The sequence below is a fragment of the Triturus cristatus genome, chromosome 4_1 (genome assembly GCF_964204655.1).
Source record: "Triturus cristatus chromosome 4_1, aTriCri1.1, whole genome shotgun sequence".
Lineage (NCBI taxonomy): Eukaryota > Metazoa > Chordata > Amphibia > Caudata > Salamandridae > Triturus > Triturus cristatus.
In genome coordinates this window covers 884,925,459-884,940,607 of record NC_140585.1, presented here as the reverse complement: position 1 = coordinate 884,940,607, position 15,149 = coordinate 884,925,459, and the positions used below count along the sequence as shown (strand labels likewise).

General features: G+C 46.8%; 1 protein-coding gene across 1 annotated transcript in view; it reads right to left on the bottom strand.

Annotated features, from left to right (window-relative positions):
• LOC146855720 (uncharacterized) overlaps positions 1-15,149 on the bottom strand; it is a 350,281-nt gene that overhangs the window by 47,966 nt on the left and 287,166 nt on the right. Inside the window, exons 16-17 of the mRNA XM_085653625.1 lie at positions 14,600-14,748; positions 12,910-13,004 (exon numbers count right to left, since the gene is read on the bottom strand). Coding sequence (XP_085509751.1) covers positions 12,910-13,004; positions 14,600-14,748 — 244 coding nt within the window. The remainder of the gene's footprint in view (positions 1-12,909; positions 13,005-14,599; positions 14,749-15,149) is intronic.

The following is a 15,149-nucleotide window of genomic DNA, read 5'->3' as shown; positions in this document are numbered from 1 at the left end:
TTGTCAGTCCCTAGTGTATGGTACACATGTACCCAGGGAATATGTACCCCCAGAGGCCTCCCATGGGCTGAAGCATGTATTATGCCACCCATGAGAGGCCATGCAAAATGAAACTACAGGCCTGCCATTACAGCCTGTGTAATGCACCACTTACTTAAGATACAGGTTTACTATATCTAGGGGTCACTGCACTTAAAACCTTCAAGTCACCCCTATAGTAGGCCTTTACGATCCTGAAGGCAGGGTGCTTGGTTCTAAGTGAGAGGGTGACCCTGCATGAGTAGGACACCCCTGCAGCCTAAGGAAGTCCATTCTCTCTGGTTGTCAGTGAAGCAGTCATATACGATATATAGAGGGGCATTACGCGACCGCTTGATGACCAACTCTGAAACGGCTGAAACAAACCCCCATCGTGTTTGGTGTCACACATGTTGGAATCATACCCACACACCGGTAACCAGTATGGGAGGTACGAATCCACTCCTCAGAAACAAGCTTCGTGGGGTCCCTGGTACCAGCCTTCTAACTCCGGACAACGCAAAATGGTTGCTGCCGACCAGAGACACATTTCTGCCTTCCTGCTGCTGAGTCAAGCTTGAGCAGGGGAAGACAGAGCAATAAGCATCCTGTCACAGGGAGGTCTGACCACCTCCCAGATAGGATTCAGTGTATTAGGGCTGGGTGGGTGAGCTTGCCAACGACTTAAAGTCTGCATGAGGGGCACTTTTGGTGTCCCTATGCATAGTCCAGTTCAAACCAGTCCTGGGAGCTGTTGGCTCCCGCTCTGGCACGAAACTGGACAAAGGACATGGGAGTAACCTCCCCCCTGTACAGACCCTCCCCTGGGAGGGTCCCCTGAATCTTCCCAACCCACTCCCGTGGGTACTAAAGGGCTTACCTGGCTGTAGGACCTTAGATTCGTCGTAGACAAGATTCTGACCTGAAACCACTGCACCTTGACATTATGGGCACTCTTGACTTCGTTGGACTTAGTTTGGACCTGACCCAGTCTCCCTCTCAGCCTGCTGCATCTGCCTGTCTGCCTTTGCACCATACAGGATCCGTGCAGGACCTGTGGAGCATAAAAGACAACTGAAGATAATCTCCCTTGGAGTGAAGGCGTCACTCCCCTGCATTTGCAGGCACCGCAACACTGCTGACTGGTTTGCTGATCCCGAGCTCCTACAGACTACGAAGGGTCCAGCGACACAGGAGGAGGGTTTCTACGTCCCTCGAGGCCCGAGCTGCCCTCTCACCAAGTTTGAGGCCAGAATCTCTCGTGGGGGCTGCAATACCCGAACCCCAGTACACCGCATACTTTATCAAGTGAATGTGCTGTTGGCAAGTCTTTAACAAGTGCATTGGGCTCAGAGTAGCCCAACGGGTGGGGTGGCTCTCCAATCGTCGGTCTTCCACAGGGAAGGATGGAGTAGTTCCTTACCTGTAACTCCAGTTCTGTAGTAGGGGTATCTCTGTGTATAGTCATAATCTGTGAATAGTCCCGCCCATGTGCATGGACCCCAGAGCAATCAAAATAGTCTCTTAAGGTGTCCTCTTCTGCAGTCCTGCATAGACACTTAAGAGAAAATCAAAGACAAATAATGCAGCCTGACATTAACAAGGCTACACTGGCCAGCACTTCATCCTGAAGTGACAAAAGAATAGCCAATAATAATTAAATTTACACATTTAGCTAAGTTTCAAGAGAAACTGCCCTTCACAAAACTTCGTCATGATAGAGAGGAAGGGTTGGACAGACAAGCCCCATAGGCTGCTATTGTGTCTGGAAAAGGGATACCGTGCCTTTAAGGAACTCTCCAGAGACCCCTCGGTATCCCATGATGCACAGCCAAAGGCAAGTTACTTTCAGTTCTTTTTGAAGGTGTATAAAGTCAGGCCTGTAGCATCAAGGATGTCAACGTTTCATCCACCGGGGAGGAGGGCGGGTCGCTTATGACTATAACAGAGATATCACTACTACAGAACTGGAGTTACAGGTAAGAAACTACTCCTTCTATAGTAGGGGATCTCTGTGTATGGTCATAATCTGAATAGAATGGCAAGCCCATCCCAAACAATCCAAACCCATCGGTGGAAGAAATGGATGGAATCACTACTGTGCAAATACATTTCTCAGCGAAGCCTGCCGAACCTGCGCATCTGCCCTGGCATCAAAGTCCAAGCAGTAATGCTTAGCAAAGGTATGAACGGACTTCCAAGTGGCAGCCCTACAGATGTCTGCAATGGGAACATTACGTAGCAAAGCCGTCGTAGCCGCTTTGCCCCTGGTAGAGTGAGCCTTAGGTTTACCCCCTAAAGTCTTATTAGATTTCTGATAACATAATTGGATACAGGACACAATCCATCTAGAAATGTACTGTTTTGAGGTGGCAAGACCAGTCCTGACCGACCCATAATTAACAAATAACTGATCCGATCTACGAATCTCCTTGGTTTTATCCAAGTAGAATTTCAATACCCGCCTCACTTCCAGTGAATGCAGGGACCTCTCCACCGGAGAGGAAGGCTGTGGAAAAAACGTTGGCAGGGTGATCGTTTTAGTGACATGGAAATCAGATATCACCTTGGGGAGAAACTTCGGGTGAGTCCTCATGACAAGCTTAGATGCATGAAATACAGTATAGGGCTCTTGGCAACACAGGGCCTGGATCTCACTCACCCTACAAGCAGATGTGATAGCTACAAGGAAAGCCGCCTTCCAGGATAGATGCTGTAATAAAGCCTTATGAATAGGTTCAAAAGGCTCCTTAATCAATCAAACACCTTCCTCAAACCTTACAGAAAATCTTTGATGGCAGGGATTTGGAAAAAGGAAGTTTGGGAAGGGCATTTCCTATACGCAGTCAACGCTGCAAGGTGAACTTTAATAGAATGAAAATTAAGGCCAGATTGAGCCAAATGTAGTAAGTACGGAAAGATGACATCCTCCTTGCAGGAAGTAGGATCAGCATCTTTAGAGGCGCACCAAATGCAGAATCTCTTCCATTTGTACGCGTAGAAAGTCCTCGTAGACTGTCTCTTTGCCTCTTTCAGTATCATCATGCAGCTTTCTGGAAGATTTAAATGTTTATACTGCACTAGCTCAGGAGCCATGCTGCCAAACTCAACGACGAGAGGTTGGGGTGCACCATCTGCCCTCCGAACTTCGTGAGAATGTCCGGCTGACACGGAAGCCGAAGATGCGGCAGGAGAGACCGATGTAGTAGGTCGGTGAACCACCACTGCCGAGGCCATTCCGGAGCAATGAGGATCATCTTGGCCCGCGACCGGGACAGTTTGATCAACACTGTCAGGATCTGGGGAATGGGGGGGGAAGTGAAAGAAAGCTGTTCGACCAGTTGATCCACAGTGCATTCCCCAGCGTCCCCAGTTGGTAAAACCTGGAGGCGAAGTCTCGGCATTTGCTGTTTTCCGCGGTGGCGAACAGATCGATGTCTGGAGTGCCCCACCTTGCGAAGAAGTCTCCTAATACCTCGTCATTTAAGACCCACTCATGGTTCTCTTGGACAAACCTGCTGAGCGTCTGCCTGAGCATTCTGCACACCTGGCAGAAGGGTCGCCGTTATCGTCAGTCCCTTGGCCAACAGCCATTTCCAGATCGCTTGCGCTTCCAGAGATAGTGTGTGCGATCTTGAGCCTCCCTGCTTGTTGAGGTAATACATTGTTGTTGTGTTGTCCGTCTGTACAAGCAGGGAATTCGTCCGACAGGATGGGTGGAAGACTTTCAGCGCCAGATGAACAGCTGAGTTCCAGAAAATTGATGTGATACGTGGATTCTGTCTGAGACCACGTGCCTTGGATCTGAAGGTGGTTCGAATGCGCTCCCCGGCCCTGGAGAGACGCATTTGTTACTATGGTCTGAGTCGGTATCTCCTTGTGGAATGGAATTCCCTTGAGGAGATTCTCCGGTGAACACCACCACTTCAGGGATTGTAGCGCGTGTTGAGACAGATGGATCTGGTCTTCCCAGCTCCCTCTTCTCTGGTTCCACCGATCTTCCAGACATTCCTGCAATGGCCTCATGTGGAGGCGTGCATGTGGAGTGAGAAAGATATAAGATGCCATCGACCCCAGCAGAGAGGACACCATCCTCACCGTCGGTGATGGACTGGACAGGAGAGTCTGAGCTTTCCGAAGGATCGATAAGCGTCGCTCCTACGAAGGACACACGCTTGCCTTGAGAGTATCTATGGAGGCTCCCAAGTACTGCAGACACTGAACAGGAGTCGGACCGATTTGGAAATGTTGATGTGTAGGCCCAATTGGTTCAACAGAGCAGCCATCCTGTTGAAATGTAGCTGTGCCTCCTGGAACGCCTCTTGGAACGTGGATGCTTCGATCAGCCAATTGTCCAGGTATGGATAAACAAACACCTTGTTCTTTCTCAGGTGTGGTGCCACCACAGCCATGCACTTCGAAAAAGTCCTGGGAGCAGACTTCAGGCCGAACAGAACTACTGTATACTGATAGTGGTTGGTGCAGACCAGGAAACGCAGGAACTTCCGAGGTTTGTGGGCAATTGGGACATGGAAGTAGGCGTCCTGCAGATCTATGGCGCAGAGCCAGTCTCCTCGATGCAGCGGAGGATAAATCTGGTGCAGAGACAGCATACAGAACTTTTCTCTGCGAATCCATTTGTTTGCTTGCCGCAAATCCAGAATGGGCCTGAACTCGTTTTTGTCCTTTTTACCGCACAAGAAAGAACCTAGAGTATAGACCCTTTCCTCTTTGAGATGTAGGAACAGGTTCTATTGCCCTTTTTCTTAACAGGGTATCTGCCTCCGCTTGGAGTTCGTGTAGCAGGTATTGTGAGCGAACTGGTGGAATAGCTGGAGGAGGGCTGATGAAGCGTAGACTGTATCCATTGCAAACAATATTCAGCACCCACTTGTCCGGAGTAATTTTTTCCCACTCTGCCAAATAGTTCTGAATGCTTCCCCCCCATTGGAGTGAGTAACAGAAGAGGGGGAAGTAATCCCTCATTGCTTAGACCCAGCCGGGCCCTTGTTTCCCGATGTGGACTGTTGGTTGCCTCTGCCCCTCTGACGTCTCTGGAAAGGCTGCCTCTGAAATTGCTGCTGCTGTTGCTGCTGTCCAGCCTGACGACCCTGCCCGCATTGGCGCTGGGAAGAATAGAGTCGTTGGTAGGGACGGAAAGTCTTACGCTGTTCCTTGGGCTTCTACAAGCCAACAGCCTTAAGAGTCTCAACTTCCACCTTCATGCGAGCCATTTCCTCGTCTGCATGTGCACCAAAGAGCGTAGCACCCGAAAAGGGCAGATTAGCAATTCGCTGCTGTGCCTCAGGCTTCAAGGAGGTAAGCCGCAACCAGGCTTGTCGCCTCAAAGTCACACCATGGCAGTATTCATGGGCTGCCAGGAGAGAGGCATCTGCAGCCGCGCTGATTTGGTTTGACACCATCATGCCTTCATTAAGAACCTCCTGGAAGTCCTCACGCTTGTCCCTAGGGAGAAGCTCAATGAATTGTTGGAGACTCCCATAAGGAGCGGTCATAGAGGCCCAAGAGGGCAGTTGAGCTTGCTGCCTTCATGAAGGTTGCTGCTGTACTGCAGCCCTTCCTCCCCGCCGAGTCCAGTCTGCGGCTTTCTTTGACCGGTGGTACAGTGGACGATGGAGCCGTAGAGTGTTGCTTCTTAGCCGCCACCACAATAACCGAATCCGGAGGAGGATCCGTTCGCAGGAATGCGGGGTCCGAGTCCAGGGCCCTGTACTTCTGTTGAAGTCGCGATGGAGCCGACTTCACAGAGGCAGGCGTAAGGAAGAGCTCCATAGCCGGTTCCTCCAAACCGGGCACTAAAGGAAGCAGAGGACGAGAGAGTTGCTTTCGCTGCATCGTCTCTAATATGACCGATGTGGACAGGGTAGGCACAGTCAGTGCGATCCTTAGCTTAGCCGCTCCTCTCAACAGCAAAGTCTTAAAACATGGCGAGGTCATCGACCGGTGATACCCTCGTAGGAGGAGAGTCTGACAAGGTCGGCGAGTATCTTCCACCACTAGAAGAATCCGTGTTACCTGGAACGCGACCGCTCCCTGCGGTGATGACGGCAGGACCTGGTAGAAAATCTGTGCCGGTTACGAGAATGATGTCTCGATCTGGATCGACATCTCGGCCTTCTTGGCACAGCCGGAATCACCGGCACAGGCGGCTGAGGCGGTGGTGGCAGTGGTGGCTGAGATGGAGCCGGAGGCAGAGGAGGAGGCGGAGGTGGTGGCGGAGGCGTCACCGTCAGAGGTCTTGGAGGCGACTGACGAGGGACCACAGGCTGGGCTGTTTCCGGAGACCTAGATGGTGAATAGGTCCTGGAGTAGTCAGAGTCCGAGGTACGAATCACTCTCCTTCTCTTATGGGCAGGTCTTGAAGAGGGCGCCCTGGAAGCCGTATCCCCTGATTAAGAACGCCGGTGCCGCCGTGACGTAGGGCTGTCAGATGTGGAGATGCTAACCACCGTATGTAACAGGCTCCTCGACGTCGACTTCCTCCGCAACGTTGACTTCCTTCGCAACGTCGATCTATCCCTCGATGTCTACTTGCTCCTCGACAGCGAAGACCTCCCTCAACGGCGACCTGCGTGTCGACGGCGAGCGGCGTGGTCGCCTCGACGGCGAGCGCCGATGCCTTCGGGACTGGGATAGACGCCGATGATGTGTCTACGTCGTCTGTGATGTCCTCGATGTCGACCTCGTCCGAGGTCTCGACGTCCGTCCCCTCGCCGCAGAGCGTCAACATCGTTTAGACCCAGAGCCCTGGGTTGACGGGGAGCATATCGTCGTCATACCTTTCGACGACGTAGCCATCGACGTCGACCGGGACCGTTTCTGGGCCTTCTTCTGACTGGGGAGCCCCCCAGAGGCCGAAGCACGGGAAGTGGAAGATGACAAGTTCCCTCCATGCCCCGAGGTCCCACCTGCATCCTGATGTCTTCTCTGCCCCAGGCCTTGAAGACTAATCTTCTCTCTGTCACGCCGGGTCCTCCTGGAGAATGACTTGCAGATGACGCAGGAGTCAGGAACATGAGGAGATGGAAGACAGTATGCAAACCCTGTGAGAGTCTGACTTGGCCTTCTTCCTGCCACTTGTCAAATAGAGCTGGCATTTTGACAAATAGGAAGTGGCTTAACGGGCCAAAAAGGACAGCAAATGGAAGATAAAGGCCCCAGACGTCGAATGAAACACAAACTTTCAAACAAAGCTCCAAAATTGAAGAAATACTAATAAAGGTAGAGCTCAATGCTCCAGGGTCCTGCTATCAGGAGCCGGAAAAAAGAACTGAAAGTAACTTGCCTTGTGCTGTGAATCATTGGATACAGAGGGTCTCTGGAGGGTTCCTTAAAGGCACGGTATCCCTTTTCCAGACACATAATGGCAGCCTATGGGGCTTGTCTGTCCAACCCTTCCTCTCTATCATGACAAAGGAGTTTTGTGAAGGGCAGTTTCTCTTGAAACGTAGCTAAATGTGTAAATTTAATTAGTATTGGCTATTCTTTTGTCACTTCAGGATGAAGTGCTGGCCAGCGTAGCCTTGTTAATGTCAGGCTGCATTATTTGTCTTTGATTTTCTCTTAAGTGTCTATGCAGGACTGCAGAAGAGGACACCTTAAGAGACTATTTTGATTGCTCCGGGGTCCATGCACATGAGTGGGACTATTCACAGAGATCCCCTACTACAGAACCTTAATATCTCAAATTCCAATCACGACTGTCACACAGAATTGTACGGAGCACGCGGTCATGTTCCCACACTGCACCCGTCCTCCGTGGGGTCCCGATCTACTCACCTTGGGTGGTACCTTGGGGTCCTGACGATTCTACGTCCTCTCGACATCGTCCTGACTAGAGTTGTGGTTCTTATACCACTTTTAGTATATGGTTTGGTCCTCTTCAAGGGCTCCCTGTGTATTAGTGCAATTTACTGTCATTCCTTTGCTGTAGTATTGCGTACTTTGTGTCGGTCTCCGTGTAGGAGACACTAACATACTAGATAGTGTTATATAATAAATACATATTTTTTTATAACTATTGAGTGGTTCTTTTTTCATTTAATCTAAGATTGCATTCTGGTAATACAAGCCGCTTTACACTCTTTCAGGACTTAACCTGAAGGCTGCTCTCCACAGCTACCACTTGGATAGCTTTCTAAGATTGTCTGAGACCTATTAAATCACCATAAGGGTTGTCTGGACTGGTGCAGGGTGCCCACTTAATTAGTGGACAGCATATACCAGGCCAGCCTCTCACATTTGGGATAAGTGTGGGAACACAGAATAATAGAACATTTGTTATTATCTATTGAATTTCTCTCCACTTTGGGCTTCCATATGTAAGCCAGAGTGCAAGAAAGAACGTTTGGCAAAGTGCTCTCTGAATCACAAGGAATTACGGGCAACCCCAAAGTTTAGAGTTCTACAAATAACTACTATTCCTAAACTCATATTGGGAACGCTTTAATGCATAGGTTTAATTATACAATTTTTCACTCGTTCGATTTTTCTATATGAATTGATGCATGGTCTATACACAATGATGAATTATAAGCCTTTGGGGCAAAAAAATTACATGTGAAAACAGTCGCCTATTTCTTCTTTCCTATTTTCATGAGGTTTTGATTTCAACAATTACTTTTGGGGAGAGGGGGAAACCATGAGCAATCTACACAAATAACCCCCTGCCAAATTCAGAATTTTGTCTACTTTCAGAAAGGTATAGAGTCTGGGTTCATGTATGGATTTTTTGCTGGTTTCCACCACAAACTACAAGTAGGTAGTAATCACAAAAAAAGGAACAATTGACTACCACTTGGAAAATTACAAAAAAAAAGTGTGGTGATTTTTAAAATATTTTTTTTTTATTTAACAAGTTCAGCCTGTTCCTGGATGCGGAGGAGAATTAACCTTTTGCCTTTTTAGTTTTCAGGAGACCAGAAAACATGCACTTCCTTGCAAATCACTTCTGCCTCATTCTAAAATAAAAATAAACGATTTTACCTAAATTGAGAAATTGTCCAGCCATGCAGGAGACACGACCTATATATATATACATATATATGCACTTAAAAAACCATAGGTTTCACACGTTATAGTTAGCTGGACATTTCACTCGTAAAAAACTATTGAAATTCCCCCGTTAGTTAGTTCAGATAACTATAACTTGCGCGCCCGCAATCCACTGCTCATGACGTCACATATTACAACACTCATGACATGGTCAGTGGCATCACTGACGACATCATCCTTGTGATAGAGTGGCGGTCGCGCGAGTTATAGTTATCTCAACTAACTACAACGGGGGAATTTCAATGTTTTTTTACGAGTGAAATGTCCAGCTAACTACAACACGTGTGAAACCTATGATTTTTTAAGTGAATTTGCAAGGTTTTTTAAATGCTAATTCCTAACTATAACGTGTGTGAAACCTATGGTTTTTAACTGAATTTGTAAGGTTTTTTAAATGCTAAGTTATGTATGTTTTATTATATTTTTGATACATTTATATTTTAAGTTTTTTCACCGTGCGACCACGGTGCGCGCACCCCGTGATTTTTTGAAAAAAAAATAAAATGTTTTTCACCCTTCGGGGTCCTTCAGGGACCCCCTGACAAAGGCTAGGGGGTCAGGAACTCTACCTTGCCCCCTTTTCACGTTCTCCACCTTTCTTTTTCACTGTCACACACAAAACACACAAAATGGCGGGCGACACTTCCAGATTTCGACCGATTCGAACGTTGACTGACATGAAACCACCAATCAGAATTACGGTGCGCGCACGGTGCGTGCCTATAGATATTTATGTACTTTTAACTTCAATTTTCTCAGGAACTACTGAACAGATTGACTCCATATATGCAAAAGGCACATCCCTGACCTGAGGACTACCTCTTTGCCAAATTTCAAGTAATTCTGTTCAGCCGTTCGGACTGTACCTTCGACTAAATGTCCTATGGGAAAATGCATGGGGAAAACGCGTTTTGGGACCCCCCTTTTTTCTCAGCCCCCGCTTGACGAATCACCCCGAGACTTCCAGCGTAGGAGCGGAGCGCCCCATTAGTTTTGAAAATTTCGCGAGGATTCGTCAACCGGCGCCAAAGTTATTCAAAATAGAATTTTCAGATTTCCTATGGAAACACGGTCCTAACTATAACTATCTACTGGCGACCGCCAGTAGATAATGTATATCTCAACCAAGAGCATGTATACAGGTAACTTTCAGAAAAAAAATCCTTTTTTAATAACCAGCTTTATTGAGTTTTATTAGGCATGTTTACAATCCAAAGTCTGCCAAATCTACACCAATCCGCAGAACGAAAGAGTACGTTTATTATGGCATTAAAATAATTTAAATTCTTCAACCAATACAATCATGATAGAATGCTACATAATACTGCATAAAGCCAAAGATCATAAGGTTCCGCATTTCAACAATAAGAAACCTTTACAAAAGGCGTATTGCGGATCTCTCGTACAGATTTTTTATTGAGAATATGCAGGTGATTGACTAAAAACAGCTTCGCGGTCTTGGTACACCAGTACATCACCCTCTACCAGTCTATGAACTTGGGTGCCTGCCTTTGGTTCCAATTACGAGTTTATGTCCCTCTTTGTCAAAAGTGTAGCTGGGCCCACCAGTATATGTGTGACTCATTCGCCTCCCAAGTCTTCCAGGATACCCAGAAGTGCTACCCTGGGGGTCAATTCGAGGGGGGCTGCAAGAACCACTGTCGGTTCTTGCTTGATGGATCACCAATATCCAATAAGAACATGACATACCCAGACAATGTGGTATAAGTTGGCCTCTGGGGCCGCGCAACAAGAACTGGGGGAATAGGAGGGGAGGGGAGATTACACATGCCGCAGGATATCCTCACTGAACTGTGTCAAACGTCAACCAGATGGGATACCACAATCCTATCCTCTAGCTGAGCTGCCTGTTAAAGCAAAGTGCCTCTCCAGAGTGGCATCTGTTGTATGGTTTCCTGTACCATTTATTCAATCAGTAGGCTCCACTCCAAACCTGCAGGACCACCTTGGGCGGTGGCAGGAGGTCTTGTAGGATCTGACCACCGTACAGCAAGGGAAGGGAAGGATTTTGTCTAAGCCCATGTGCGAACATTCGATTTCGTAGGCTGGGTCATTCCACCACTCATTTAGTCAGTCATTAATCACCAACGACTGCGATGCCCAGTAGTATAGTGTGATATCTGCCATGCCAAGGTCTCTGTCATATGTCCATTGGCAGAATTTGTTCAGGGCAATCAAGGGCCAGCATCCCACCCATAGGAATGACTGTGACTGCTGAGATGTCCAGGAACCAGTTGGCTGGGACTGGTAGGGGAAAAATCTGTAGGGCATGTAGGAGGCAGGAGAGGATTTATTTTGAAGGCAGATGTTTGGACCAGGATTTGAAGCTGGAATGTCGCCCAGCCCTGGAAGATCTCTTCCATGTGTGCTGCAAACAGCTTCAGGTTGAGGTTCCAGGTCAGCGCTGAGTCAAGGACCAGAGAAAAGTCTCTTCTCTGTTGCCAATTCCCAGGCCGCCTCTGGAGATTCAAATGTGTGTGATCGGAAATCATGTATCACTTTCGGTTGCCAGAAAGATCAACATATAGTGTAGGTTCATCATCCTGAGTTTTGTTTGACCTCATTGAAGGGTTTACGATTGGTTGAAACCATTTCGTGCAGTCTGGAAATATCATCCGGGAGGATTTATAGGGGATGTTACCAAACTGCCTGGCCTCTCGAAGAATTGTGACGATGATACAGTAGTTTGTGACTTGGGGGATAAGTAGCTGCGGTGAAGCCGGAGAAGTTGGTTTGGGATTCAGATTGGAAATTCGGGTTTCAGTGTCGATCACCCAGTTAGCTATATTTCGGAGGTGCTGGCGGAGCAGGGTGATGTGTATGCGTACTTCTCCAATTCAGGTCTCCTCCGCCTCTTGACGCCTGGATGGCTTGCAGGTTCACAGCGGTGTCAGGGGTGCCCTCCATCCCCCGGGACCTGCTGTGGACATGGCAAACTTGGCCATCTTAGTTTGAGAGGTAGGACCTTTGCCCATCCTCTGCCTGCAAGCTGTACACAACTGGTTTGAACGGTGTGGGGGGGGGGGGGGGGAAGACAGAACGATTTAGTTGTCTATTCTGTCCCACTTGTCCGCAATATTCAGCTCCGTGGTGGCAGGGGGCCCGGGGAGCACAAAAGACATTTGGTGAATATTTTACATCAAGGACAAAAAGATTAATGGAGGAGGAGACTATGAAATGGATATAGAGGAATGCACAGTGTCCGCAGGCACGAACGTCTGTTCAACAAGTCATAATGATGATTGGGGAGAAGGAATGAACAGGCAGTCGAGACAACACAGATGAAAAATTAAGACTAACCTTGTTCAACCGCAAATGAGCAATGAGGTGGACAACGGCCATACCCCTTTTTTCAGTTAGTTTGGGCAAGCCTGAAAACCGATCACAGCTGCAGGGTTGGTTTTTATCATGTAGCTTAAATGAAAGCAGAGCCATAGACTATTTACAGTTCATAAATGCAACAGAAGCATTTATGACACTCACTGGTCTACTCTGCACTATATAAAACTCCAAGTAAACAAATACATTAATCAACGAAAGAAATGAATAAATAAGCATTGTAAAACGTTTACAACATACAAGGAGCCCAGCAACAAAAGATGGCAGTTATAGTACATTTGAAATCTGAAAATACCAACTTGTACAATCCTTGGACAATGCCGGCTGCCTTCACTTAGACAAAAAAGGCAACACCTAGGATAAGCCTGGTATCTGAACGGAGCAGTCACTGGCTTGCCCACCTCTAATGCATGGTGAACTAGGCCCTCCTGCCAAACATGAATATGTCAAACTCACCTGAGACTTAAGTTATTCTGCAGTGCAAACTGAAGGCCATTTACAATCTCCGGCAGCTCAGGCACCATGGCCAGCACGGTCACACCGATAAAGCTCTAGGAGAAGAGGAGAGAAGCAAAGTTCGAAAGTTGCTGCAGCTCTATTGGTGAGCAAGTAGATCAGACCAGGGAAGAGTGTATGTGAGCGAAGTCTTAACACAGACACTGCATGCACAACAAAACCTGGAACAAAATACCAGTAGTAGTTTACGGTTTTAAAACTTTACCAGTATTATGTTGTTTTCACTTTTCTATCAGACAATGAATGGATTGAATTCTTTTGAAAATCCGTTCTTCCAATTACAATTTAAAACTTTCTTTTTCAATTATAGACATATCAGCTATCTTCTTAAATCACTTTGAACACCGCATTGATGGAAAGTAATAAAATAAGCGAAGAGGATTTTAAAAAGGATATGAAAAATTTCTTTCTTGTAAGTTTCCACTGTAGGTGATTGATGACCTTTACAATGCACAACCTTATTGGTTCTTACTTCGCTAACATTTGATTGCGCTGCCTCCATCAAATTATTGCGAGTTAATCAAGAACAGGTACTGTGCCAGAGCTGTCTGCATTATGACGTCACACAATAAAGCACCACTTTGAGAATCCACTGTGACATCACCTTAAAAACACGCAGGAACAAGAGCTAAAATGGCAATGTGGCATTGATCTTATTAAACCTGTGTAATGAATCACTGTCGATTACTCTGGAACATGCATATTTCTATAATTTAGTAATCAGCATTTAAGGAGAAAATTACAACAATGGCACAAAGATGGAGTTATAGCAGGTGAGACAAGACAGAAAAAAGGACTGGGTGATGTCACAGAGCAAAGCAGACTTGACAGGGAGAAAAAGGAGCTACATACTATTTCCAAGATACGCCTTTGTAAGAGACCATCATCAAAATGGAAATTGAATGCTGCATTCACAAACCAAATGTATTTAATAGAGAATACAATTTTTTCCGCCTCAACCACTAAATGCAAGGATTATGCATTGTGAATCTGTATCCGATTCACACTTTAAAACTGCTTACAGCACATTACTAATCTGTGGCGAATTGTGTCAGACCTAGAGCCTCAATGGGTCCCAGCTTTTCAATCTCTTCCTCATAAGTATCAGTCCTCTGCGTCTGTCAGGACTTGAAATACAGAAACAAAATTAATTTGCTTGTGGTGAAACTATAGATGTTAAGAAACTCGCTTTTCTCTGGCTCCATCCCTGCTCACAAGATCTTCAACTCCTGACATACCCAATAAAAATTGTCCAAAACACACAATATTTGCATATTGTTTGTTATGATTTTCAACAGGCTTCAGAGAGACAACCCAAGATAACACACTAAAACCAAGTCACTGAGGAGATATGGCCTAACAAGCCAGAGCTGTTGACTTTGGAACTGGGGAACCAGATTAGAACTCCAATGTTGGCTCTTCATCCTGTGAATATGGGGAAACACTGTTTTGAGAGGTTCATGTACTGAAATTGGAAGCACTGGAAAGTGGAGCCTTCAATGTGATCACCACCTTCGAGTAGCCGGTAATATTTGTAGGACATGAAGCTTTAAAGGTCCTCCAGAACCTAGATTTATTAAGCATTTAAAAGCCCCTCAGCATGGCGCGGTACAGAAAAAAATCCACTTACTTGAGAGACTGTGGAGTCCGTAAGGATTGGGCTGATGTGCTCTGTGGCCAGGTCAGCACATGCAGACATCGCCAAAGTGGCCAGAATGAGTATGACCATAGCCCGCCAGCGGGACCAATGCACAACTGCACTGTGGTGGTGACCAGGGACTGCAGGAAAAAAGTTAAGTCATGAGGAACATGGCACACCATAAGAACGATGAGAACATCTCTAGAGTTCTCTCAAAGACTTCAATTGATCAGTCAACATTCTCCTCTATCATGGTGAGAACTATCACTACAGCCACCCACCATCAAAGACCACAGGTAAAACACCTTGATCCAGGGTCTACACAAAACAAGATGTGACAATCTATAAGCACCTGAAAGTGCAACTAGCCCACCTATTTCTGGTATAATATGAATACTCTGCATTATCTACTGCATTACTTTTGCTTCCCTTCAGTCTCTTTCTTAGGCCTTTTTATATGCATCAGCCAGGAACTCTAGTTGTATAAATTCACCACCCTTAACGGGAAATATTTTCTTATGGTACCTTATCCCCCATTTCC